The sequence below is a fragment of the Macaca mulatta genome, chromosome 3, assembly GCF_049350105.2.
Source record: "Macaca mulatta isolate MMU2019108-1 chromosome 3, T2T-MMU8v2.0, whole genome shotgun sequence".
In the NCBI taxonomy this organism is placed as follows: Eukaryota; Metazoa; Chordata; class Mammalia; order Primates; family Cercopithecidae; genus Macaca; species Macaca mulatta.
Window position 1 is genome coordinate 4076817 of NC_133408.1, and position 26503 is coordinate 4103319.

At 59.9% G+C, this 26503-nt stretch overlaps 2 protein-coding genes across 2 annotated transcripts; one reads left to right on the forward strand and one right to left on the reverse strand.

Annotated features, from left to right (window-relative positions):
• Positions 1-7928: 7928 nt before the first annotated feature.
• Positions 7929-9386, reverse strand: LOC144339598 (uncharacterized). Its single transcript, XM_077995691.1, has 4 exons — positions 9257-9386; positions 9039-9167; positions 8770-8948; positions 7929-8114 (listed from the first exon to the last, which is right to left on the reverse strand). Exons 1-4 carry the CDS (start codon positions 9310-9312, stop codon positions 8062-8064), a joined length of 417 nt encoding a protein of 138 aa, XP_077851817.1. The 5' UTR covers positions 9313-9386; the 3' UTR covers positions 7929-8061.
• A 4733-nt stretch (positions 9387-14119) lies between these two features.
• Positions 14120-24386, forward strand: LOC144340120 (uncharacterized). Its single transcript, XM_077997901.1, has 8 exons — positions 14120-14220; positions 14755-14940; positions 15213-15268; positions 17701-18067; positions 19716-19756; positions 21584-21684; positions 21998-22097; positions 22563-24386. The coding sequence occupies exons 1-6, from the start codon at positions 14120-14122 to the stop codon at positions 21664-21666; spliced, it is 834 nt and encodes a 277-aa protein (XP_077854027.1). The 3' UTR covers positions 21667-21684; positions 21998-22097; positions 22563-24386.
• The last annotated feature ends 2117 nt before the right edge of the window (positions 24387-26503 follow it).

Here is a 26503-nt window from a genome sequence, read left to right on the forward strand (position 1 = left end):
CCCCCTGCCCCGCACCTGTAGGGAGACCCTGGGAAATCAGGCTGGTTATAGTTGCAAAAAATAAACTGGAGCCCCCCCAGAAGCTACACATGGTCACAGGCCTGTGGGGACCCCCCTCCCGAAGCCACATGTGGTCACCGGCCCGTGGGAGACCCTCACACCCATGGCTGCCCACACCTGGTCCTGGTGCATCCCACAGTGTGAAAACCACAAAGCCCAGGAGAGCCTGGCTGTGAGACCCAGTGGGGCTTCTCCCAAGTCCTTTTTTTTTTTTTTTTTTGAGACAGGGTCTCCTCTGTCACGCAGGCTGGAATGCAGTGGCACCATCTCAGCTCACTGCAGCCTTGACCTCCCAGGCTCAAGCAATGCTCCCCCATCAGCCTCCTGAGTAGCTGGGACTAAGGTATGCCATCACACCCGACTAATTTTGGGGTTTTTTGCTTTTTAAAATTTTTTGTAGAGACAGAGTCTCGCAGTGTTGCCAAGCTGTTCTCAAACTCCTGGGTTCACCCGCCTCAGCCTCCCAAAGTGCTGGGATAATAGGCGTGAGCCACCACACCCAGCCCAATCCCTTTATATATCTTCTCAGGGGGTCTGTGTCTTAAAAAGGAAATATTCAAACGCCCTTTCTCTAACTAAAGTATAAGGTTTTCAGATTACTCTTATGTTTGTAAGATCACTGTCCATGCCTCTGTCTGGGGGCCGTCCCCTCCAGGGCTTTGAGCCTCACCAGTGTTCCGCCCCACGGCTTGGAAGGTGGTGCTTTTCCTCCAGGGAGCTCAGGCCTCGGCAACATGAGGACACCACAGCCTGGAAGCACTCCATGCCGTGCTGAACTGCCCACGATCCAGACCCTAAGAGGGACTGTCAGCAGGCGGCCTCCTGGCTCTTGGGGGTCCACACAGGCCTGTGGGAGCCCTGTGAGTGTCAGCGCCTGCATAGAGCCCTGCCTGACTTCCCAGTAAGAGGGTGCTGCCTTCTGGGGACTCTCAGCCGGACGGGGACCACTGGATGGGTTGGCCACGCTGGCCCCATTGCTCTGGCAGGGATGTGGCATGGTGCCAGCGCTGCCCGGCCACTTCCTTCAGGAGGCTGGGTGGCTCCCTCTGTGGAGGCCGTGGGCTCCCCCACTGCCATGCTGCTGACCCAGCCCCTCGCTACCCTCATTCTTCCACAGGGGAGGCCAGGACCAGAGGACCCGTCTCCAGAGGGGTGGGCAGGAAAGAGGGAGAGGGCTGAGGGTCTGCAGGGCGGGCACGAGGAGTCGAGCCAGGTGTGCGTGCAGGTGCCGAACCTGCTGGCCCTGCCCCGTCCACAGGAGGAGGCCATGAGAACCATCAAGAGGTTCATGGACTCAGGAGAACGTCGTCAGCAGCGCTGAGGTCTTGGAATGTGGGCTCGGACCTTGTGTTTGGTGACGTCCTGTAAGTACTCAGCTTGCTCAAGCTAACTGCCCGGCTGGGATCACCGTCTAGGAGGATTCAGAGTTCAGACGAGTGGTCCAGGGGCCGGTCAGTGCTGTGCCCCTCGCCCCCTGTGGGCAGGGGAGGAGCCCGGGGACTTGGCCCGCCCTGGAGGAGCCCTGAGGTCAGACCCTGTGGCGGGCACCATGGCTTGGGGAGGTGCCTGGAGGGCTGGAGCCCGCCTGGGGGGCCTTGGTCAGTCAGGGCTGCAGAAGCAGAGAGATGCGGGGTGCACGTGCGTGTTGGTACCCACTGCCCTGCACGTGGTGAGTGAGGGAGAGAGGCAAAGCACCTTTCCAGGGGTGCATGGGAGGCTGCGGTCAAAGGTCCTGCACACACACATGCGTGCTCACATCTGTAGGGCAGACATTGACCCTCAAACGCCCCCAAGCTCGTGTGAGGCTGGTGCAGGCGTGTGAGGCTGGTGCAGGCGTGGGGCTGACGCTGGGGCGGTGTGAGCTCCTCCTCTTCCTCCTCGACGTGCTTGACGGGGTTGGGGTGGCCCCTCCCCTTGTCCTGGGAGCTCCGGCACCCTCTCCACTCTCCCTGTGGCCCCAGTAGACAGAGCCCTGGCTCCTGCCTCGGGCCAGGTTTAGCAGAGGTTGCCTCCTCCAACTGCAGGCAGATGGAGGGGAATTGGGGTTGTGGGCTGGCCGTGTCCCCCAACCCCTACACAGCCCAGCTCTCCTCCTGCTCCGCCTGGATGTTCTTCAGGCTGGGGTGGAGGTGCTCCAGGACCCCCCCGCACAGCCTGGGGCCACACACCCCTGGAGCCATCCCTATCTCTGTCTGCGCCCTGGCCTCTTTCCTGCCAGGACCCTGACTGAGTCAATAGGCTTGACTTTCATAAAGTGACCAACAAGATGGAGACCACACTTGGAGTGGAAGATGAGGCTGTCTTAAGCGCTCACCCCCTGCACGAGCCAGCCCGCGGCCAGCGTCCTGGGCCGAGCCTCCTCTTCTTGCCCCATACTCTTCCCACCCTGAGAGGGGCTTGGTCTGGGTGGGTCTCCTGGGACCCCTGATGCGCAGGGCCGGGGAAGCGTTCGTAATCCTCCCAGGACACACGTGTCTGCATTTAAGGGTGTGCCTGCCGTGAAAGGAAATTTATTCAATGACCTTCGCTAAAGACCGGAAGGGGACTGACTACTCAGGACCAGTGCGGTGGGTGCTGGGACCAGGGCAGTGGGATTTCGCGGTGGTGGAGAGAGACTGGGCTCCACTCTGAATACAGCCCCAGCGAATGGGAGTTGATGGCCCAGGAGCAGAGTGGGGTCCGTGGATGGAACATCACTAAGAAGAAACAGCAGGGGGAGCGGATTCTGGCTAAACTGGCCTCACAGGATTCTGGCTGAGGGGAGGCGGGGTGATCAGTCATCACCTGGGTGCCGGAGGATGAGCACGTGGTTCTGATGAGGATGATCAGATGTGGGGTGGGGCAGTTCTGGCTGAAGTCACTTAGCAGTGTTCTTGCTAAAACTGGATTTTGCAGGGAAGTGTGCAAGTGGTCTAGAAGGTTCAAGAGCCTCATAAAGTTTGGCCAAGCAAAGAGTCTTGTCACTGAGAGTTAGAATCGAGGGCAGGTGGCTAAATAGTGTCTTGTGGATTCTCTCCAGCTTTTGCAGCCCCTCCCTCCACTTCCTGCTCTGGGTAGCCCCTTTCCTGCAGCCATGACCCAGATTCCTGAAGAGGGGATGGCTGTACGGGGGGCCTGGATGCTGGGTGCCGGCCTCAGGGGTGGGAGACACCAGGAGAGGCCTGGCCAGAGAGCCGCCGGGACCCAGGTCAGGTCAGGACCCAGTGTGTAGTGGAGCTTGGGCTCATGAGGTCAGAGCTGGAACCACTGCACTCCGTCTCCCAGGGCCGGGGCTCCCGGAGGACATGCAGTGTCTGCTGTTCCCTGGGGTGCCCCAGTCCTCCATGTGGCACTCTGCGTGTTGGAGGGCCCACTGCTAGCTGCTCATCCTGGCTTGGGAGCAGCACGGCCTGAGCAAGGGAGCCTGCCCAGGACCGGCGCCTGTGAGGCAGGGCTGGTCGCAGGGTCTCCGTCCCCGAGGGCTGATTCCTGCTGAATGCTTCAACCGCCAAGGGTGGATCCCTCTCCTCCCAGCCTGAGGCTGTTTCAGGAAGAAAAGGTCAGGCCCGGGCAGGTTTCCCTGCCCAAGGGGAGGGTCCAAGGAGGGGCAGACTCGGCGGGGGGAGCAGGGGACCACTTTCAGTGAGTTTGTGTTCAGAACTTACTCCGGGGCCCTTTCCTTTTGGGGCCAGGCAGGCAGCACCGTGCGGGACATTATTAGCCAGGAGAGGAGGGGCCCGGGAGAGCTCACAGGGCGTTTGGGGAGCTCCGTAGGCAGGCAGGTCCTGAGGACTTTTGGAAAGGGTAGAACAAGGTCCTGGGTGGCTTTGTGGTGGTTGCAAGTGAGGGAGGAGGTGGCCTCCCTGAGCGTGGATGGCTGGATGCACACCCCAGACCCAGGAGCAGAGGCCGAGAAGGGAAGGGCGGGGGCCCAGGAACCACGTTGGCAGGGTGGAGGGGGCAGGGGAAGCCACTTGCTGGGGAAACTTCACCAGAAGATCTGGGCTGAGGACACGCGAGTGTGGAAGAAACGGCGCCTCCCGCATGCCAGATGCTGCCCACTGCCTGCACAGGGTTCCCTGGGGGAGCTTGGAGGTCACAGAGGAAATGCGAGACCAGATGCAGGCAGGGGGGCCCTCCGGAGCCTGCAGGAGTGGGCCGCTGGCTCGGGGGCACCGGGAGACCCCCACGTGGACAGGGTGGAAAGGGCTTTCTTCAAAGCCAGGATCTCGTCCCCGTATCAGTGTCCCAGCTACGCGTTTGCTGCCGGGAGGCTCCCCAGTCCCGCAGCAGCCCCTCAGCAGCTGCCCTCCAAGGAAGGGGCCTCACAGACACTCTGAAGGCTCCACAGCACGTGGGCCAGGGGCCGGATCTACCCCCGGGGCAGCAGGACTGATCGTGAGCCCAGCCTGGGACATAGCCCCTCTGACTGCGTCCTTGCTGGGGGCCTTCTTGGAGTGGGCAGACCTAGAACCAGGCCTGGGGGGTGGGGACGTGCCTGGATGTGCACTGGGGGGGTCTGAGCCCTTAGTTAGGACTGGGGGCCCTCCTTTCCACTTCCTTCAGTCTCTGGGGTCTGGGGCATCCTAGCCACATGTGGGGCCTCCTCGCTGGGACTGGAGACCTCCTGACAGGTGGGGCTGGGGGCTGGTCCCAGCATCTTTGCTTTTCCCCCAGGAGGACTTGGACACAGGGTCTCCTCTCCTTCCCATCACACAGAGGGTGGCGTCCCCGGATGGGAACTCTGATTATCACCAAACCAAAAGATGGGGAAACCGACAGAGAAGTGGCTGCAAGCAGCTATGGCAGGGCGGTGTGTGGAAGCAGATGGGATGGGCAGAGGTGGGGGCCAGCATCGCTGCCTTCTTGCCCCTCCCAGAGGACCCCAGGCCCCCAGCTCGGGCGCCCCACCCAGGCTGGTAACACCTGCGTCTGCCGTGTGGCACCGGGAGATGAATCACTTGCTTTTCAAATTAGAATCTTCCTTGATGTCAGAAACGTTTCTTCTTTACAAGGAAATGGAGGTGAAATTTTTATATGGGAAGGGTAGCTCCCTTGGTGAACTGCAGGGCAGTGGAGGGCGGGTTCAGGGAGCCGAGTGCAGCCTGAGGTGCAGCTTTCAGGCTGGGAGGAAGCAGCTGCTTCCGGCTCCTCAGGACATGAGACGGGGACAGTGTGTGCTTGGCGGGTGGGAGTGACGCTGCCCACCTGCGGGCGTCTCCTGGGGAACGGGGCATGTGGGCTGTGTGGCAGTATGGAGCCCAGAGCTGATAGGAGGCTGTGCCGTCAGGCTGCATTTGACCATTTATGGAGCCAGGCCCCGAGGAGGCCCTGAATTAGAAAGGCATCCAGACCCAGGCTGCAGCCTCAGGCCGGCACCGTCCCCTGCATGGCCCCGGCGCCCCAGCTTGGTGTTATCAGCACACAGAGGTTGAGGCTGTGGCTCCGTCTGGGCTGTTAGCACAGAGAAAAAAATACCCAAATACTTGGTAAAGGGCGGGCTTCCTGGCCCCATGGCTGCAGGGTGGGCTGGCTTCCTGTGTTTGCTAAGATTTCTTTGAGGCAGTCCCACGGCAGAGTCCACTCTGGGTCCCGGCCCTGCGCTGGGCGCTGTGCTGAGCGCCTCTGTGGCTTCTGTAATTGAATTTTCACTGCACTCGGAGGCAGGCGCCAGGCTTCACTTTAAAGATGGGGAAGCTGAGTCTCAGGGAAGTGGGGCCCGTGCCAGGGTCTTAGCAGGGCTTCTGGGGTTGCTAGGACCCCCACAGGGCTGGGCAGGGGGTCTTCACGCCAGGCCCCCCTTTACCATAGTCCCCCCAGCACCACCCAACATGTGGTCTCCGGTCATCTGCTGTCTCCACCCCTCCCTCAGCTTCTCTGCTGGGGTTGTCCCTGTCGCCTTGCCCTAGACCCTTCTTTGTTCTTACAGTCCCAGACGGAGGGCCCTGTGTACCTTGGAGCACACTCTGTGGCCTCTGGCTCTCCCTCCTAAGGCCACCTCCCCGGCCAACTGGGCTGTGTGGTCACTGTCCTTAAGACCTTGTGTGCCATGAGGGCTCAGAGCCCCGAGCCTCAGCACAGGAAGTGCCACCCAGGCAGCCAACACCTGCTCAGCGGGCAGACGGCCTTGCCGACTCGGCTTTGCTCCCGGGAGCCTCTCGGAGAGGAAGCCGCAGGGAGACGATAGCCCCGGGCAGCCCCAGCTTGCCAGCTCCACATCCAAGGTCCTCCTTCTGGTGTGGGGTTACAGTCTGTTCAAAGCACGTGCCCAGAATAACATTTTTGAAAGTCTTTAAAAATGGGGTAAAGCTGACATACCATGAAAGACACAAATCCTGTCTTACGCTCAGGTCTTCTTTGCATGTCTACACCCGTGTCATCACCATGCGTGTCAATGAGTCTCCCCAAGAGCACGCCCAGCACCACAGGGAGCCCCTGGTCCCCCCCAGGGACTCCCCAGAGTCATAACCCTGCGGCGACCTCTCCTCTGATCTCTGACTTCCCAGCCTGTGGGGATCTTGGGGACTGTGTTCTGCTGCTGGGGTGCACAGGCCCTGTCTTTTCTTGGCTGTGCAGGGAGGGAGGGGGAGACACCACAGGGTGTCCTTTCCACCGAGGGCGCCGGTGACTCCAGCTTGTCTTTCTGTGGTTTTCATGTGGCTCCGGTGGGACCTGCGCGCAGCGGCAGAGGCCGCCCCTGGGGACTGTGTGAAGCTTTGCTGCTATTCCCCATTGGGTGGGGGGGTGCCAGTTACCCTCCCCCGCAGCTGTGGGGACTCCCAGGACCTTTGTCGTCAACCTTTGCCATCTCAGCCCACCTGGCAGGGGCAGAATAACGTTTGCAGGAAAGTTACAGACTTCCCGTCCCCTCAACTCTGCAGAAGAGGAGTTTGGTGGGGAGTTTTTCTAGAGTTTTCCCTCGGTCTGGGGCATAGCGTCACTGAAATGCCAGAGCAATCAGGGGCCAGCCCTCAAGTGGAGGCCTCGCCTCCCTACCGAAAGGCCAGGCCCATTCAGGGAAGACCCCGTTCAGAGAAGACATGGGGGTGTGCGGGCTAGGCGGGGTGGGGCTGAGCGGCCGGGTGTCCAGCAGGGCCTTTGGGAACAGAGGGTGGGTCCCTAGGGAAGGTGGCAGTCACCATCAGCCTGGCGAGCAGTGGAAAGGGGACTTCAGACATGCTCGGGAGATGGAGAACCCCGTCCGTGAAAGAGCTCCCGAGAATTAGGGGCCAGGCTCAGCTCCCAAGGCTGCCCTGACAGAAGCCACGGGCTGGGGGGCAGAGAAAGATGCTGAGCCTCTCACGGTTCTAGAGGCTGGAATCAGGGATCAGATCAGGGCATCCTCAGGTCCCTGCCCACTCTGGAGGCCCGAGGGAAGGGTCCTCCCTGCCTCTTCCAGCTCCTGGTGGCCCCAGGCATCCCTCTGCCTGCGGCTATGTGGCTCCAGTCTCTGCCTCCACTGAAATGTGGCTGTCCTCCCTGCGTCTGCGGGGCTGACTTCCCTCTTCTTACAAGGATGCTGTCATTGGACGAGGGCCCACCATACTCCAGTGTGAGCTCACCCTCACTTGATTACATCAGCAAAGACCCTATTTCCAAATAAGGTCACATTCTGACGTTCTGAGTTGACATGAATTTTTAGGGGGGCCTGTTCAGCCCAGGACAGTATGTGGTTTAAGAAAGGGACTTCCCCAGAATGATCTGCCTGCCATCTGCATCCAGCTGCAGACCCTGGTTCCTGCCGTCTGGTCAGGGTTGGCCCTGGGTGACTGGAACCCTGTGTCCCTGCACCCCCAGCACTGCCACCCAAAAGGAACTTCGGGGACAGATACCATGGCTTAGGGTACCCATGGGGTCTTCAGAGGCTGAGCTGGTGCCCAGCTTGTTTCATCCCTCATAGACGCAGCCAGGCAGTGAGTGGCCGACGGGTGCCTCAATGTCCCATGCAGTGCAGCCTTGCAGAGCGGGTGGAGGCCAGCCCCCCAGGAGAACCACTTGTCCCTGCCCGAAGTGGGACAAACCTCAGCACCGAGTGTGTCCACAGATGCCAACGCCTCTCAGACGAAGTGAGTTGACTGTTAAATGTAACAATAAAAACGGTCTTGTATTTGGTATATCTTTCCTTTTTCGTTTTCTTTTTCTAGCTGTTCTTCTTTACTCTATTTTGCAAAAGTTAGCAGTCTGCAGGGTGCTTCCTCCTGGCTGGCTGGAGAAGCCCCATGTACCCAGCCTTGTCCGAGGTCCTCTGAGCCCCCACGCCGCCTCGATACGGTGCTGTGCCCTGATCCCAGTGTGGGAGGGGCCCTCAGAGCACATGTGCCTTCTTTTTTTTTTTTTTTTTGTTTTTTTGAGACGGAGTCTCGCTCTGTCGCCCGGGCTGGAGTGCAGTGGCGCGATCTCGGCTCACTGCAAGCTCCGCCTCCCGGGTTCACGCCATTCTCCTGCCTCAGCCTCCCGAGTAGCTGGGACTACAGGCGCCCACAACCGCGCCCGGCTAATTTTTTGTATTTTTAGTAGAGACGGGGTTTCACCGTGGTCTCGATCTCCTGACCTTGTGATCCGCCCGCCTCGGCCTCCCAAAGTGCTGGGATTACAGGCGTGAGCCACCGCGCCCGGCCAGCACATGTGCCTTCTATGTGGTGAGGGGGGCATTATCTTGGGGATGCAACTGCAGTAATCAAGAAACTTACAAATATTTAGGATAAATTAACTGAGAACGCGTGCACTCACCGGCATGGCCACCTGCTGTCACCCGGGGCGTGCCTCCAGCCCTGGCTCTGCCCCCCCAGTTGGTGGAATCATGGAAGTAGGGGAGGGGGTGGTCCCCGGCTCGGGTTTGTGCCATGGAGACGCCCGCACATGCCAGGACACTTGCACAGAATGCTCCCGACGCTCTCCCGTCTCCAGGGCTGTGTGTAAGGGTCAGTGACAGAACTGTACACAGCGTGCAAGAGACAACTGCCCTCACTGCCACCTTGAAGGGCAGCCTGGACACATACTATCGAGAGACAAAGAACTCGCTGACGGCAGAAGGCGTCATGCCACATGCTTCGGTCTGTATACAGCCCAAATCCGGCGATGTGGCACGCAACATTGTCCAGGGGTTCGCTGCACATGGCAAAGACGTCCTAGACGGTAAGGGTGACAGACACCTGTGCAGGAGGGAGGTCGCCTCTGGGGACCCTGGGGGAAGCAGGAGGGATGTGTTCCAGCTCACCTGGGTGCCCGTCTGGCCTCTCTCTGCCCAGAGTCCGCCCCCACGGCAGCAGACATGGGATGGGGTCCTAGGCCAAGGAGCACTCCACCCAGTGGGGCGTGGGGACTTCCCTCCTCTCAGGAGCTCAGAGTGAGCGGGGCCCCAGGGACCAGCATGCAGCTTTCGTCCCCAGCCACGGTCTGCTTCTGGCCCTGCCGGGACTTGGGGCTGCCTGCACATTAAATGGCCTGGGTTTGTGTCCTGGTAAGTCAAGACTGAGAGAGCTGCCACCCTTGTGGGTCACAGCTGCAGGAAATCAGGCTGTCGCCCAGGTCCAGGTGGGTCTGCCAAAATGCCCCGAGAGGCACGGCCTCGAGGTCAGCACCAGATGGGGCTACTCCTGCCCCTGTGCCCAGATCAACCAGCCGCCCCCACTGGAAGGAGACATGCTCCCCGCGGGGGTCCGGAGCCCACTTCGGGCTCCTCCCCACCCAACAGTGGCTCCCTGGAGACTGGATGCCCCACCCATGCCCTCTGCTCCACTGCCGGGACCATCTTTGCTCTCAAGGACTGTGGAAGCCAGTAGAGAGGGGCACCCCGTCAACGCCAGCCGGACTCTGTCCACCCCTCGAGAGCCAGAGCTTTGGGCTCACTGTCTCCCCCCGAGGAACCCTCGCTGGGGCCACAGGAGGCTCGGGTCTCTGTTCCTCAGGGCCCCGGGGGACTCCTGCAGGCAGCAGTGTTTGCTCCGCAGGGCCTGCAGGGTCAGGCAGGGAGGCAGAGGCCACCACAGGTGGAGGCAGGTTAAAGGACAAGGATTCTGAACATGCCGGGGCTAGGTCCAGGCACCATCAGAACCAAGTCACCGGCTCCCTCTGGGAGGACAGAGCCGTGAGGGTTTCGGGGCTGAGTCACAGGTGGGCTGGGGTGGAAGGGAGGTGAGGGCGACACCCCACCCTCACCAGGTGAGGACCCTTCGGGCCAGGCAGGCTTCCAGTCAGTGAGGGCACAGAGCGGAGGGAATGCGGAGGGGCTGGTGGGTCATGTGGGGGGTAGGGTGGAGGTACTGGCTGCGCCACTGCAGCAGGCATCGCCCCGGAATGTGCTGGAATAACAAGCAGAGGCAGCATGGAGCAGGATGGAGGGCGGAAGCGCCGAGATAGGAATGTATGATCCTGGGTGGAGGCGCTGAGGCCTGGCCGGCATCTGGAACCTCCCTGAGGCTGGATCTGGGGGCACCAGGGGAGCCCACCACAGGGGGCCCCAGGTCACAATAAGGGGCAGCTCAGACCGGGATGGGGGCCCCCAGGTCGCCCAGGAGTGGAAGTGGCTTGTGATGCTGTGGCTGCTGCGCTGTGAGGGGCTCCTGGTCCTGCTGGCCTCCGGGCTACGCGTGGCCCACTCGCCTCTGCAGCTGCCAAGCCTCCCTCGGGGCTCCTGCTGCAGGGCTGGGCTAGAGAGGCCTGGGAATCCCAGCCGGCAAGGAAGCCAGGCCCAAGGGGGAGCAGCATGCTGGGTCAGGAGACCGGTCAGGGGCCTGGCCGGGCCTGGAGGCCAGCGGGCAGGGGCTGGCAGGGAGTGGGCAGAGTGCCCGCCACTGCGGGGGCCACCATGGAAGACTGTCTGGGTTGGGTTTGCCGCGGAGGCTCGCCAGCAGTGTTTTGACTCCAAGCAGGTTTCAGAGTGTGAACAGCCCCCGAGTCATCTGCTGGGTCCCTCTGCCAGAGGGTTTCTGAGAGACAGATGGCCACACGCGGAAGCCGTCGGCGGCGTGTGGGCCCAGCGATGACGGGGGTGCGAATCCCGCTCCGCCTCCCTCGGCGGTGGCAGGCAGTCTCTAAGTCCTCTCCCGTGTTCTCACTGTACCCTAGAAAGCAAAGCCCGAGTTCCTCAGCACGCTGCTAGGCGAGTGGGCAGAGCCAGGCCTCCCTGCAGGCACACACAGCTGTCCCTGTGCCTCCATGAGCGGGAAGGGACGCTGGCGGGAGCCCCCACCCAGGCGGCCTCCCCATCTGAGCCCCCACACAGGCGGCCTCCCCACCCGGCCCTGCACCCAGGCGGCCTCCCCACCTGGGACCCCCCCACGCGGCCTCCCCACCTGGCCCCGCACCCAGGCGGCCTCCCCACCCCGGCCTCCTGACCTCATGGAGCTGGGCTTGGCCACAGGGGGACCTTGCAAAGGGCACTTTGCATGGAGCCTGAACCCGGCCCGACTTTGCCTCCATGGTTTTCGGATTGAACAGCAGGGAACCGCACGGGGGAGGGGCCGGCTGAATTCCTCCGCGGGATCCGAGGGGCTGTGCAGACACGGGCCGTGACTGCGGGTCCTCAGTGGAGAAAATCAGTACCAAGTCGGAGCGAGTCCCCAGGGCTCACGTGTCACTCTGCACCCGGAAGGAACTTTCTGGAAATGCAGTACATCCCTGCAGAGTGGGACTCAGGGGCTCTTTGCTGTCGCTGTGCAGAAGGCGAGGTCTCAAGGGGAGAAGATCTGGAGGCTGGGAGCCCGCCTGGGCCTGGGTCCCCTCTCAGGGCTGAGGAGCCGCGAACCCAGTGCCCACGGTCGCTGTAGCCAACCTCACAGGTCCCACCTCCTGCCTGGCCATGCTTTTGCCATGCATTTCGCCCCAATGTGGCCCTGAGGCCAGTCCTGTGCTAGCCTGTATTGACACGCTGGCTCACTCAAATCGATTCTTGTCAAAGGCACTGCGGAAAGAACAGCTTTCCAAATAGAGCCGAAGAAGCCGCTTCCGCTGTGGGAGCCCGGGTGCTGGCGGGCTGCCCAGGCGCCTCCTCTCTCTGCGGCCGGGCATGGAGCTCCACCAGCAGCTCCTGGCTGTTGCAGGGCTGTGAGATGTTTTCGTTTGTTCAGCAGGAAGGTCTAGAGAAAGGGGCTGAAGGGGATGCCTGAGCGTCCAGCCTCAGCGAGGAGGCCAGGACCGAGGCCTGGATTCATTCCTAATGGGTCCTGAGGACAAGCACACGGAACCGGCTGTGTTCTGGCTGCAGACGGGCCTGGGAGTGCCCTGGCTGGCATAGGAACAGGCTCTGTGGGGCAGAGCGCAATGGACCTTCTGCCTGGGTGGAAGGGGCTGGTGTACGGCTCCGCGTCCCGGAGTCCCCATCCCAGCCCCTCAGCCAGCCCCTCTGCGGTGGCAGTTTCTCTTCTTGCCAAGACCTTGGACGGAGTCTGCACCCATCCCTGCACGCTGCGGAGACAAAACCCACAACCAGATACTCAGGAAGGGCCAGGGTCCTGCCACCTGCACGTTAGACCCTGAGGGTGACGTTTGCTCTTTGATCCTCTGGTCCTGTGTGCTCTGGGGGCCTCGGCCTGGGGTGGAAATGTTGATTCTTCCCTGTCTAAGACAGTGTGATTTTCAGACCAGCAGAGAAGGAAATGTCCTGTGGGGGTCCACCCACCCTCGATACTGTCATGGGCCACGTGTCTCCCCCCGGCGGCTGTCCTGTGGGGGTCCACCCACCCTCGATACTGTTAGGGGCCACGTGTCTCCCCCCGGCGGCTGTCCTGTGGGGGTCCACCCACCCTCGATACTGTCATGGGCCGCGTGTCTCCCCCCGGCGGCTGTCCTGTGGGGGTCCACCCACCCTCGATACTGTTAGGGGCCATGTGTCTCCCCCAGATCTGTATGCTGCAGCCCTAAGCCCCAGTGCCTCCACAAGGGACCTTACTTGGAGATGGGGTCCTCGCAGAGGTGTTTAAGGTAACATGAGACTAATGGGGCGGCCCTGGCCCAATCTGCCTGGTGTCCTTATACGGAGCGGAGATGCGGACACAGGCCCACACAGAGGGATGACCTTGTGAGGACAGCAGCAGGAGACAGAGCCAAGGACAGAAGCCTCAGGAGCCAGTGGTGCCACACCCTGACCCGGAATTCCGCCTCCTGAATGGTGAGAGAGCCGTGTCTGCTGAAGCCCCCAGGCTGGGGGACTTGCTACAGCGACCCGGGAAGTCACACGATAGTCACAGCATGTTGCAGCTGACAAAGTGAGCTCCCTCCTTGGACACGCTCCTCCCAGCATTCCGGTGAGGTGGGGGCTGGCATGTCACCCCCACTCTGGATGAAGAGGCTGCATCACGTGGGGTGGGCACAACCAGCCCCCCAGCTCACTGTGGGCTACGGCACAAGTTCATTGCCTGCACTTTGGAGTGGGCACTCACTTGCCCCTGTTCCAGCCACTGTGCCTGCCGTGGCTCCCTCCTCACCAGGGCCTGTGACTATGAGGCATCCGAGGAGGAGGTGCTGGCTGGAGACACCACAGAGACTGATGGTGAGACTGGAGGAGGGGAAGCCACCATTTCTTCTTGAGAGCCCTGCGGGGTCAGGCCAAGGAGCCCAGGTGGCTGTGCGGGAAGGAGCCGCACTCTGCTAGGTATGGGGGCTTCCCACCTGCACTCCCAGGTGAGCTGTGGCCCTGCCACACAGGCCTCTCAACCCTGTGCCTGCCACGCGGCCCTCTCGAGGAGCCTCCGGATGTGTCTGGGGAGCCCTGCTCAGCCTGGCCCCAGTGGAGTCTCCACAGCAAATCAGCACACGGCAGCAGCAACCACTGTGCGCCTGTGGCCCTGAGAGGCTGCGAGCACACAACGTCCTGGCTGGAAAGAGGGGAGGCCTGGGGTCCGGGCAGCTTGCAGGGCCAGCTGTGCACCCAGTGACATCCTCATCACCGCCCACGCCGAGCACAGCAGAGACCCCCAGCCAAGGGCAGAAGGAGCACACGGTCACAGGAAACCTTTCCTTCCAGCTCTCTGTGCCTGCACCCCGCACTTCATGTCTGGGGATGAATTTAATCTGCACGGTGACCTCTGAGGTGGGCACCGCCACTGTCCCAGCTCTGTAGACACGGAATGTGGTGGGCAGTATGGTGAGGAAGCAGCAAGACTTTGAGTGGAGGGGGTCTGGCTGTGGCTTCCCCTCTTTGTTGAATGGTGTCTCCACAGAAAGATCTGTGTCCCAGAACCTGTAAAGATGACCTTATTTGATAAAAGGGTCTTTGCAGATATAATCAGGTCAAGACCCGGCGGCGTGATCATCCTGGGCTGTCAGGCTGGACCAGCGTCTGATGTGAAGGACAAGCGCCTTTATCAAGAGAAGAGAAGACTCAGGGAGAGCCACATGGAGAGGGGCCAAGGCCATGGGAGGGCCAGGCAGGGATTTGAGGGAGGCAGCCACAAGCCAAGGAACGCCTGGGACACCAGAGGCTGCCAGAGACAAGGAAGACCCCCCTGCAGAGCCTCCGGAGGGGACACAGCCCTGCCCACGGTTTAATTTCGGGCTTCTGGTCCCCAGAGCTGTAAGGGAATCAGTATCTGTCGTTGAGGCCACCTGGCTTGTTGCGGGAGCCCCAGGACACGTGCCCACTTGGCCACACTGCCCTGGCGGATTGTGGTCGAGTGCCCAGGGTTCCGGCCCCAGCGCCTGCACTCCCGACCACACAGGAGGTTGACGCCCGCCGGGAAGTCTGCGCACGGCACCCTCGCTCTTTCCGGCTTCCAGTGCTTCCTGCGGTGCTCTGTGCACGGGAGAGCTGCCGGCTCCCATCCCCAGACTCTCAGGGCTGAAAGGTGACATCCAGCAGCAAGCAAGGGCCCCGGTCTCTGCGACAGCGTGGTTGAGAGTTGGTGCCGGCCAGACCAGGTGTGTTGGCTCATGCCTGCAATCCCAGCGCTTTGGGAGGCTAAGGTGAGAGGATGGCTTGAACCCAGGAGTTCAAGGCTACAATAAGCTATGCTTGCGCCACTGCACTCCAGCCTGGGCGAATGTGAGACCGTCTCTATAAAATACAATAGAGGGACAGCGAGTCAGTGCCACACGATTGGCCCTTGGTGTATTTCCCCTGCCCATCAGTGCTACCCCAAGGAACTGAGTGAGCAAATGTGTGCCTGTCTGCTCACCTGCTTAACACACAAAGCGTCTTGAAAGCAGGGCCGCACCCAGCATCTTCCCTCCCTCAGGTGCCTGGAGTGCTGGGCTCCTGCCGCCCCAAACCAACGCGACTCAGTGAACATAGGTGAGCACTGGCTGACCAGATCATGTTTAAAGGAATCCTTTAGGGGAACCACTCTGCAAAGAAAAGAACCCTCAGTAACTCACTTTTAGTTAAATGTGGACTTCACCTTATCAGGCTTCCGAAGGTGGATTTGCAGGAAGCCGGGGTGGTGGCGTGTGGGGAGGCGTGTGTGCCGGTGGGATTCTCCGCAGGTGCTGCTGGGCTGGGCAGTGGCTCTGGTGGGGAGCGCTGTGGCTCCAGGCCCTGACCCGGCTCCCGCTGGGCTGACTGTGGCAGGGAAGAGCCATTTTTCACAGTACGTGGGTGGCTTCACACCGGCCCAAGGCCAGTATGTTCCATGGTTCTTTTCGTGGATGGAATCAGCCGTCAGCTCAGCCCAGGTGACTTCCGACCTAATCTAAACAAGGTGGGGTCGGTGGACTCAGTTCTCACAAAGAAAGACATGGTGACGCTGGGCGTGGCCGGGTGAGGCAGGGGTGGGGAGAGGCTGACAGCCTCTGCCTCTGCCTCTCCCTCCGCAGGCACCACCCGCCCCAAGCTCACGTGGCCCTTCCGGGCGTCATGTCTTCACTTGGTTGTGCCAAGCAGCAGGGGCGCGGCTGTCCCAGTCCTCACACCCTGCCCTCCTCGGGCAGCCTGGGCGTCTGCTCCTGTGCACAGAGCCCCCTCCGCCAGGCACCCCCCATCCACACCCCCCATCCACACCCAAAGGCAGGCCCAGGTGCATGGCTTGGGAGACGGAGTCTATTTGGGGCGATCCCTGAAAGCCCAGTGGGAAATTGGGGTGGAGGGAGCGGGCAGGGCCAAGTGGCCCCGTGAACGAGTGGCCTGCCTCCCAGGGGAGCCCCGGGTCCTCTCCCTGCTGGCTGGCCCTGTCGTGGACATGAGCTCTCAGGTTTCCAACGGGCTGAGCATAGCAGCTGAGGGCGCCCTCAGGCAGGGGCAGGTGGGCTTGGGCCAAAGAGAAACCTCTTGCCCCATAGGGGACACGGCAGACAGCCACCAGGAGCCGGAGCGGAGGGGCCAGGCTGTGCTCAGCCTCACGACACACGGACGTTTGCTCACAGCTGGCGTTAGGAGGGCGCTTCGGGCACCTCCAGAGCTGGGATGGGGTCAGAGGCTGCCCCTGCCCAGTGAGAATGAATGCCCTGGGGCCGTGTGGGCTCTTGGCCAGGTGGTGCCAGGATATGCCTGGATTTCAGAGTAGGTGGTCAGGGCGGCCCCCTGCTGGGTGTCTGGACAGGGACCATGGAGCCGGGGCGACTGGGCTTCAGCTCCAGTAGCCGCACAACATCCAAAAGCAGGGGGGCCTTGAGGACCCAGCCCTGCTCTCCAGGCAGCGGGCACTTGGCCCCAGATCCCCCCCTCACTCGGTGCGAGGCCGAGCATCTCCCGAGCCTGGTGCCCACCCCGCCACCTTGGCCTCTGCCCACTCCGTGCCAGCTCTTACTCTGCCACAGGCCCGGCCCCTCTCCCTTCCAGCCTGGGCCCCACTGTTGCCTCCCATCATCGCCCTCCTGGGTGACAGCCTTGGGGAGGGTCTCTGGCCTGGGCTCTGATCCCAGGACACGGCTCTTCCTGCTCCTTGGTGGCCTTCCTGGGCCTGCAAGTCCGAGACCATACCCATGGCCTGCTGCCCGCTGCTAGTGGGCCTCAGATTTTTCAGAAAGAGGGAAGAGGCTTGGACCAGCCCAGAGCAGCTTTCCAAGTGAGGCCATGGTCACGAGCAGTCCAGGGTCCGCTGCCCGGTGAGGGTGGGACTGCAGGCTGGGCAGGGACAGCAGGCAGGGGTCCTTCCCCCAACACAGCCCCCCCTGCTGTGTGGGCCTCTGGGGTCCTGCCTTACGGGGGTCCTGTGTCACCTCAGTGGGGAGCAGGAGATGGGCCCGGGGCTCGGGGCTGCCATCTCCACCCTTGGTCTGGGGCTGAGCTGTTGTGGAGCAACTCAGGGACCACATGTTTGTAATTTGGGGACAATTCTGCCTTCCTGTAATTTTATTGTATTTAGTAAATGCGGTTTAATTTTCTTCCTGTATAGACTTCTCAAATAACTACAAATCAAAAAAGAGCTTGCAGGCCCGTCGGGGCAACCCTGGCCTCCAAGGACCCAACACCAGGCCCGTGGCACACACTCATGCCCGCTCTCACTCCCACACACTGTCACACCTGCACTCACGCCACGCACACAGCCACACACACAGTGGGCACACTCACACCCCAGTCACGCACAAACACACATCCACGCATCTCACTCTGTGGCTTCCTCCCGCAAGTCCCCGCACCCCCATGCACCCCCGTAGAGTCCCCATCAGGGCTGCTCCCCCTGCCCCCCACCCGCAAGTCCCCGCACCCTCATGCACCCCCATAGAGTCCCCATTAGGGCTGCTCCCCCGTCCCCCCCCAACCTTGTCATTTCCCACTTCCGTTCCCAGCACCGGCATTCGGCATTTGCCGTGGGCCGAGGGCTGGTGCGACAGAAGCCCTGCCAGCGCCACGAGCTGACGCCCGTGTAAACACGGCTGTTCGGCGCACACAGGAGCCGCCTCTGGCCTGCCAGACACTTCCTGCTCAGAGGACCACAGACCTGAGGCCGGCTAGGACGAGAGGACCGCGGCTCACCTGCCATCAACAGGCTTGCAGGGGCCCCTCGCTGCACCCAAGGGGCTGGGGCCGGGCCGACCACCGAGAGAACTCACCGTGCATCCCCTGCCAGCCTCCTGCTCAGGGGCAGCCGGGACGTGGGCAGCCGCCTCCCAGACTCCAGCCAGGGTCCCGGATGTGGGGAAGGCCACCCATCAGGCGAGTGTGTATGAGACATGGGGACAATGGGGGCACCCCGCGGAGACACCAGCTTGTCCTGCCACGTTTTCCGTGTGCTGGATCGGGGGTGGCTGCAGGCCGGCTGCTTCCCCGACTCATCTGGCTCGCAGGTGGTCACGGCTGTGCGGGTCTGTTCCTCAGCTTCCGGGGGTGCGAGGCAGTGGCAGTGCAGTGGCCCTAGTGGCTTTATGCTCCCGGCACGGCTCCGGGGGGGCTGCCGTGGTGACGATGCCTGGTGGGGCAGCACTCTGTGCCTGAGTCTCCCAGGAGGCCCGCCTGGAGTCTGCAGCCCATCCTGGGTCCTGTGATACCCTTTCCCTGTGTTAAATCCCTTCCTGCTCAGAGTCCTTGGGGCCACTCTGCCCTGCTCAGACCCATCTGTCATGAACCCTTGAGTGAGTGGTGCTGCTGGGGGCTGGTGCCTGGAGGTACTGGGTCACCTGGAGCTGGGAGGGTGGGCAGAGGAAGTGCCACATGAGGAAGCTGCAGGGGTCTCCATTCTGGCCACACAAAGTGCCCAAAGTGGATAATGCTTCCGGGGGAGTGGGGATGACTGGAGGGTTGGAGGGATATCTGGGACGGCTCCCTGGGAGCAGTTTTCTTGTGAGCGTCTGTGGGTGTGAAAATCCCTGTCATGTCACCTTCCGGGATGTCCATTCTACTTCAGTGCCAAGTGTAAGTACACAGTGCCTGACTCACACCCTCTGGGCATCCGCTCCTGTGCTCAGAGCACCCTCCGCCAGGCACCCCCCATCCACACCCAAAGGCAGGCCCAGGTGCATGGCTTGGGTGACGGAATCTATTGGGGGCGATCCCTGCAACTCCAGTGGGAAATCAGGGTGGAGGGAGTGGGCAGGGCCGAGTGGCCGCGTGAACGAGCAGTGTCCTGCCTCCAAGGGGAGCCCCAGTAGATGACCAACTGTGTGAGATCATCTACCTGTTCCCCCAGGTCACAACAAATCCATCCCTCCCCAGCCCGTTTCCAACTTGATTGAAACACCCCTAAACGCTCCACAAAGTACCTGCGCAGCCCTGGGCTCCAAGAGGCTTGGTCAGGGGTGAGCTTAAAGGAGAGCACGCATGTGCACACACACAGACCCACCCACACAGACACATGTGCACACGCATGGATCCACACACACACACGTACACACAAGCTTGTATACACAAACACCGCTCACAAAATCACACACGTGCACACACACTTGTGCACACAGTAACTCATACACACGAGTAAATGCCTGCATTCACCTGACAACACAAACATGCATGCATATAGCAGACACACATGCACACACCTGTGCATACCCATGAGCACACAGCAAATATCTGTACACAGCCGAATCCATAGGTGTGCATGAGAAAACACATACACAGATACACATGCATGTAGTGCACACAAACATACACAACACACATACACAAGCACACATGAGGGCACACACGGAGAGATTTTGGTTCTTTGCTCGTAAATCACTAATTACAATTTTGTAATTATAATTACTAATTTTGGTTCTTTGCTCGTAAATCACTAATTTGCTCGTAATTAACTAATTCACTAAGTAATTCACTAATTAAATTCACTAATTAATTCACTAAGTAATTCACTAATTAAATCACCCATCAGCTCCTCCGACAAGAGTGGCATGGGAGCCTCCTGCATGCCAGGTGAGTTCTGAGTGCTGAAGCTCCCACAGGAAACGGTACGTCCCGGGAGCAACAGTCTTGAAGACTATGGATGGCTTCCTTGTCTTGCCCTGGCCAGAGGCGGGGCCCTGGGTTAGCACAAGGCTTTCTCAGATGAAGTTCCAAAGTTTCCCCATAAAAGGAGCCACTCCGAGCTAGCATCGCCCACGACATCCTTCCAGGCCTGGCTCCCCTGGGCCACGTGGAGGGAGCAGGCAGGCGGGTCTGTGCAGCGGACGGGGGCACCCTCCCCATGTAGGGAAGGTGCTCTGCTCTTCCCACCCTGGGGCTCCATTCCCCGAATCTGGCCCCCACCACCCTCCGTGGCACCCAGCTACGCCCCTGCCGCTGTCCTGTTCATCCTCTCACACTTTTGGGGGTTTGGTGGCTTTAGCATGGCCTGTCCCCTCCAGGGACCCACCGACCCGCATGCCAGGGTTTACTTCAGCCTCATCTGGGAAGGGAGCAGCCCTCGGGAGGCCCCTCGAGTACACAGGAAATGAAGAAGAGAGAAAATGAGGCTGAGCTGCTCTGATTGGCCCAAGGGTCCTGAGTTGGAAGATGACAAAGAAACCCCTCCCTAGAGTCTGGACTCTGCTTCCCCAGTCCATGGCCATGTGGCTCAGCAGCTGGCGCGGGGGCACCCAGGAGGATGGGGACCCTCACCCTCTGGGGACTGAGGGCCGGGAAGCCCACTGAGCACTCAGGGTGTCCTGCCCCGCCCTGGAGAAAGTGGCTGGAGCCTGCATCCTGGGTTAGAGGGTGAGGCCAGGGAGCCAGGCAGGTACCAGGCCAGCTCCTGCTAGGCCACCCTGCAGGCCATACCTGTCTCTCACGTCACTCAGGCCTGGGAGCCTCTCCCTGTGCTTCCTCTGCCAGCACATGTGTGAGTGTGTACATCACACACAGATGACACGTGTGCACAGAGATGTATGCACACAGAGGGATGTACACACACACTTACACAACATCGTTATGTTACAACGCCCTCTTATGCCTGGAGACATTTGGGAAGATGCTTGAGTTGTTTGGTTACCCCTTTCTAACTCGCCCATCTCCCAACCGTTCACACCTTGTCGGCCCCCAACCCCAGAGCCTCCAAGTCACCTCCCAGGTGCCACTGTCAGCCCTGACACCTCCTTCCTGGGCAGGGGCTGTGAGGAGACGCCTCCTTCCAGGACGGGGCACCATCCGGGCAGTAACATGGGCCACAGTTGCCCCGTGACCCTCCCTACACTTTGTTGCTGTCCCAGCCGCAGGCCCGGCCATGACACACAGCAGCTTCTCCAGCCAGCTATGCAAAAAAGGAACGCGTCCTCCCTGGGCCCACGGCTGGATGGCCACATAGCAGGGGTTCCTCCACAGCTCAGTGGTGTTACCCTGGGATCTGAACATGGCAATGGCCTGGGGCCTGATCGCGAAAAGGGAAAAGCAGTGTTACCAGGGACATCCTCCTGGGGGCTTTAGAATCTCCCCCTTGGAGGGGAGGAGAAGAAGAGGGAGGGAGAACTGCCGGCCCAGCCCCGCGAGTGGAGGGTGCACCGAGCCACTGACCTCTGGTCCCTGCCCACCTGGGAGCTCCTCCCTCACAGGCAGTGCCAGTCTGTGGCAGGGGTCAGGCCACCTGTTCTATTTGCCTTTAGTTCATAGCCTGATCAAAAGGTTAATGAGTTCAAAGTTACATTCCTTATCTCATTTTTAAGATTGAATGAGGACTCAGAACCTGCACCTGGACCAGTGACCCTGGGCATTCTCTCCCATCATTGCACAACCACAGAGGCTTATATCTCCCTGCCGGCCTTTTATTAGGTGCAGCCACGGGTCCTTTGCTTTCTTATTCACCGCTGACGTCTGTACTAATGACGACACGCTTTCGAATGCCAATTGGCTGACTGAAGTACTAGCCACAGGTTTGTTTTTTTTTGTTCACACCCAGAGAATATGTCCTGGCAATACGCTCCTGTTGGGCGTTATTATGCAGTGATGCTATATGGCAAATGTGCTCCAGGAATGACACACTCACAAGGCAGTGTTTACCTCCTGTAAAAAAAACCCACAGAGACAAATAACTAAGAAAAAAACGTGGAAGAAAGATGTAAAGGATTCATGCCTTTAATATATAAAGAGTTCTCAGAATAAATAAGCACTTCTCTACTAGAACCACCCCCTCCTGCCCTTAGTCCAGATTATTTGGGTGTGCTGACCTAAATTCTTCACCTCCAGAGATTAAACATGACATAAACCTGGCCAATGAAGGGCTTCCCTGGGACAGTGGCTGGAACTATCAGGGAAAAGATGTGCTTTCTCTGCAGACTGTGAGTTGGTAAGATGTTAGCTACCTGTCTTAGTCTGCTTTGTGCAGCTATAACAAAATATCAGTCTGGGTAATCTATAATGAACAGAGATGTATTGTGTGCTCTCCGTGGCATCCCCCGCCCCGCCCTCCGCTGTGTGCTCTCCCGTGTTGTCCCCCGCCCCCCCCCCCGTGTGCTCTCCCATGTCATCCCCTGCCCCGCCCTCCACTGTGTGCTCTCTGTGTCATCCCCCGCCCCGCCCCCCTCTGTGTGGCTCCCATGTCATCCCCCGCCCCACAACCCGCTCTGTGGCTCCCATGTCGTCCCCTGCCCCACGACCCACTGTGTGCTCTCCCGTGTCGTCCCCCTTATCCTGGAGCCCTCTCCCAGCCCCACTGCTTAGTGGGTGTCTGCTGTGCTGGGATTCTCCTCTCCACTCTCCGTTGCCCCTCAGCCCCTGCAATTGAGATGTGCCTGTTCTGCCCATGTCTCAGAGCAACCTGGCCCGACTTCGCCGTTATTTCAAGGGTGACCATCAGTGTGTGTGCCCTGGGCCTCAGCTTCATCTCTGTGCCCTGCCCTCTTCGATGCTGGTGTTGGTGGAATCGAGTCTCCCCAAAACTCACATCCCCCGGATGCTCAGAATGTGACCTTATTTGGAAACAGGATCTTTGAAGATATCATCAGTTAAATGAAGATGAAGTCAGACTGGATTCGGGCCGGACCCTCATTCCAGTGGCTGCTGTCATAAGGAGGCCGCGGGAAGACGTGGAGACGGAGGCAGCGATAGTACCTGGAGAGACGTGTCTACAAGCCACCGGACGCCAAGGCTTGCCAGCAGCCACCAGGAGCCAGGAGAGGCATGGGACAGGTCCTTCCCCACAGCCTGCAGAGGAGCTCGGCCCTGCCAACACGCATTTGGGCTTCTACTTTCCAGAACTGTGGGGGAACACGCCTCTGTGGTTTTAAGCCCCTAGTTTGCATTTCAGCAGCTCTAGGAAGCCAGTACAGTACTGAAGTCAATATTGATTTAATCGAAGTTTCATTTTTAACTGCATGGTACATGGCATCTCCTGTTTTTCCCTAAGCCGGTCGAGCCTGGTTTAAAAAGAACAAAAAGAACTCCTGAAGAGTAGCATGTGGCCCGCTCAGGAATGCAGGGGCAGGGGCAGCCGCAGGGGCAGGGGCAGCCACAGGGCCCTCTGCGCCGGGGCCCGCCCCAAAGCCGCCCCACCTGCGCCTCACACCAACTTCAGGATGCTGGGACCACACACTGCCCCATAAAGAAATGGAGGCCGGGCGCGGTGGCTCACGCCTGTCATCCCAGCACTTTGGGAGGCCAAGGTGGGTGGATCACCTGAGGTCAGGAGTTCAAGACCAGCCTGGCCAACATGGCGAAACCCCATCTCTACTAAAAATACAAAAATTAGTGGGGCGTGGTGGCGCGTGCCTGTAGTCCCAGCTACTCGGGAGGCTGAGGCAGGAGAATCACTTGAACCCGGGAGGCGGAGGTTGCAGTGAGCCTGGGTGACACAGCGATTCTCTGTCTCAGAAAAAAAAAAAAAACAGAAATAGAGGCCCAGGCTAATGACATCCCCGCCAGGGGTGCCCAGCAGGGACAGTCGGAGCGGGGCTGTGAGCCGGGTCGAGGAACCCAAAGTCCACCTCTTCCCACTGCCCAGAAGCTGACCAGCCCCAGGCTCGTGAGCCAGCTCCGGCCACCAGCAGTGATCGAAGAAAGAATCTTCCAGCCCTTGTTCCAGAATCAGCCGGGCATCTCCCTGGGATCTGCCAGGCATGGAGTGAGAACCTTCCCTGAGGACATGGACTGTTCCAGGAGAGGGAATGATGAAGATTGGGACATCCAGGCCCTCCACTGCTTCCTGTCTTTTAAGTGCTGGAGCTTCTGCTGGATTCCATGTTACAGATCATATCACATCCTCCATTCTGTGACATCTCACCTCCGCTGTTGGGACATCACCCTGGGAAACCAGGGTGGCCCATCCCACCTGAGAAAACTGAAGCAAACCCAGCTAGTTTGAGGATCTGAGACTCCTGTGGTTCCAATCCTGTGGGCCCAGGTCCTGAACCTTCTTGCTGATTTCAGATCTGCAGTTCATTTGTGTAAAAACGGTTCTGGAAACTTTCTTCCAGGCCTGGGAGTGACTGAGAAATTCCTGGCCCTGAGGAAGAGCTGATTGGACCCTCCTGGTCCAGCTGGTCCCAAGGGGCTCTGCCCAATTTCAAACTGTCACCTTGTTCTCAGTAGTTTTGAAATGAGCTGTGTTTTACAAGAAACACGTACTTATTTTTCCCCATCACACTTTCGTTCTTTCTGGTTTAACAGGGACCACAGTGGAAATGCCAGCAAGCTGGTGGTGTGCTGATGCCACTGGGCCTGGTCCCACATCACGGCCTCTCTGTAAAGTGTCACTTCAGAGTACTCTGTCATTGTCATTAGCCGATCCCAATGACGTCTGTACTTGCTCATGCCATACGCAGTCCATGTGTTTTCTTTTTAAACAAACAACAATACCACCCAAAACCACAACAGCCAGGTCAAAATGAATGACACCCCAGCAGACCACACTGCAGGGGCTGGGGCTGTCCTTAGGGCCCTGTGTCCTGCTCAAAGTCAGGGGCTTCCATGGGTTGCCTTGGCAACCCAGGGACTCGGCTCCCTACTCTTTTTTCCTTCTTTCTTTCTTTCTTTTTTTTTTTTTTGAGATGGAGTCTCTCTCTGTCACGAAGGCTGGAGTGCAGTGGCGCGATCTCTGCTCACTGCAACCTCCGCCTCCCGGGTTCACGCCAGTCTCCTACCTCAGCCTCCTGAGTAGCTGGGACTACAGGTGCCCGCCACCTCGCCTGGCTAATTTTTTTGTATTTTTAGTAGAGATGGGGTTTCACCGTGTTGGCCAGGATGGTCTTGATCTCCTGACCTCATGATCCGCCCGCCTCGGCCTCCCAAAGTGTTGGGATTACAGGTGTGAGCCACCACTCCCGGCCCTTCGCTCCCTACTCTCTGTAGCTCCCAGACCCTGCACGGTAGCCAGGCCCACGGGTCCCAGGAGGCATCTGGGGCCCTCTGCTTAAAGATCCCTCTCAGTGGCTCTGCCTGTGGTCTCCGGAGACCCCTCCTCCACAGGCGGTGCTGGCCCACAGGCACCAGGCCAGGCATCCAGTCTCGACTCCGACGGCTCTCAGATAGCCAGGCTGTCTCAAAACAAGCTCTTGAAATGTGGAGACATGGCTCATCGAGTGGCAAATGTTGGCATGGGACCGGGGACTGTGAGAGAGGCTGGGGCTGGATGAGCTGGGTCAGGCGGGGCCACAATCTCACGCTGAGCTGTGGTGTCTGTTCCACGGGGCCTTGCACGGCATGAAGAGAAAAGGGCCCCCGATGCTGCCGCGCCCCGTGCATGCTGCCGCGCGCCCCCCGCCCATGCTGCCGCGCCCCCCGCATGCTGCCGCGCGCCCCCCGCCCATGCTGCCACGCCCCCCCGCATGCTGCAGCGTGGGGCTGTTCAGTCGGGACACTGAACATTGCCACAGTGGAATTCTAGGCAGACAACTTCAGCTAACGGTTCTGCTTGCCATTTGGTGACCTGGCAAGACACTTCCTAGATAAGTCTGGAAAAGGCAGGACGCCTCATCCTGTTTTAATAAAAAGTGAGTAAGAAAACGTCAGCTTTGAAGAGCATTTCTGGTGCTTTTTGTTTTCACCTTTACATACTTACTTTCTTGATTTTCTATGGAATCTTTTCTATTAATTTTTAGACTTAGAAAAAACCGGCTTCATAAGAGAAGGCCCGGCAGTGGAGGGAGCATTTCATCGTGTTCCATAGACGCAGCTGAAATGGACGGAGACCCATCCGGAAGCCGTGGAGAGAGCCAGTGTCTCCTCAGCCCGCCCCAAGACGGGGGTCCTCCTGTCTCCCCCACGATCCGGGCTTGGCCTCTCTGGGCTGTGAGACTCACAGGTGAAATGCTTCAACCTCGGAGGCCACAGGGACCTTCCACCACAGGCCTCACGTTCGTTCCTGCCACCCGCTTCCCATCCCAGCTCCTTCCTCCTCAGCTTGGCTCCAACAGCCCTGAGTCCCTGCCTCCCTTTCCCTGTCATCCTTGTCTGGCCGTGCCTAGCGCCGTGAAGCCAGAACAGACCACACTGCTCTACGCACACCATGGGCAGGCAGGCAGGCAGGCAGGCACTGGGCAGCAGGTTGCAGATGGATGTGGATGGTGCCGAGGATCCCCACTGGGTCTGGCTTCCCAGTCTTGGCCTCTGCTCTTCTTTCTCCTCTGCTGAGAGCCTCTGCTCAGCGTTCAGAGAGGAAAGGTGTGGGTGGCTGCCTCCTGCCCCATGCCCCAGCCTCGGCCCCCACCTCTTCCCTCTCCTGGAGCAGTTAGTGTCCTCAGAGAAGGTCCTCGCTCA

Excerpts from the sequence above, each read along its gene's own strand:
- LOC144340120 (XM_077997901.1), top strand. The coding sequence starts at position 14,120 with ATGGTGAGGAAGCAGCAAGACTTTGAGTGGAGGGGGTCTGGCTGTGGC. Across the intron at positions 14,221-14,754 it reads AGATCTGTGTCCCAGAACCT|TGCTTCCTGCGGTGCTCTGT; the intron begins GTAAAGATGACC and ends TCCGGCTTCCAG. Across the intron at positions 19,757-21,583 it reads GGGAGCCTCCTGCATGCCAG|GTGCAGCCACGGGTCCTTTG; the intron begins GTGAGTTCTGAG and ends GCCTTTTATTAG.
- LOC144339598 (XM_077995691.1), bottom strand. The coding sequence starts at position 9,312 with ATGTCTGCTGCCGTGGGGGCGGACTCTGGGCAGAGAGAGGCCAGACGG. Across the intron at positions 9,168-9,256 it reads GAGGCCAGACGGGCACCCAG|GACGTCTTTGCCATGTGCAG; the intron begins GTGAGCTGGAAC and ends CTTACCGTCTAG. Across the intron at positions 8,949-9,038 it reads GAGTTCTTTGTCTCTCGATA|CCCTGGAGACGGGAGAGCGT; the intron begins GTATGTGTCCAG and ends CCTTACACACAG.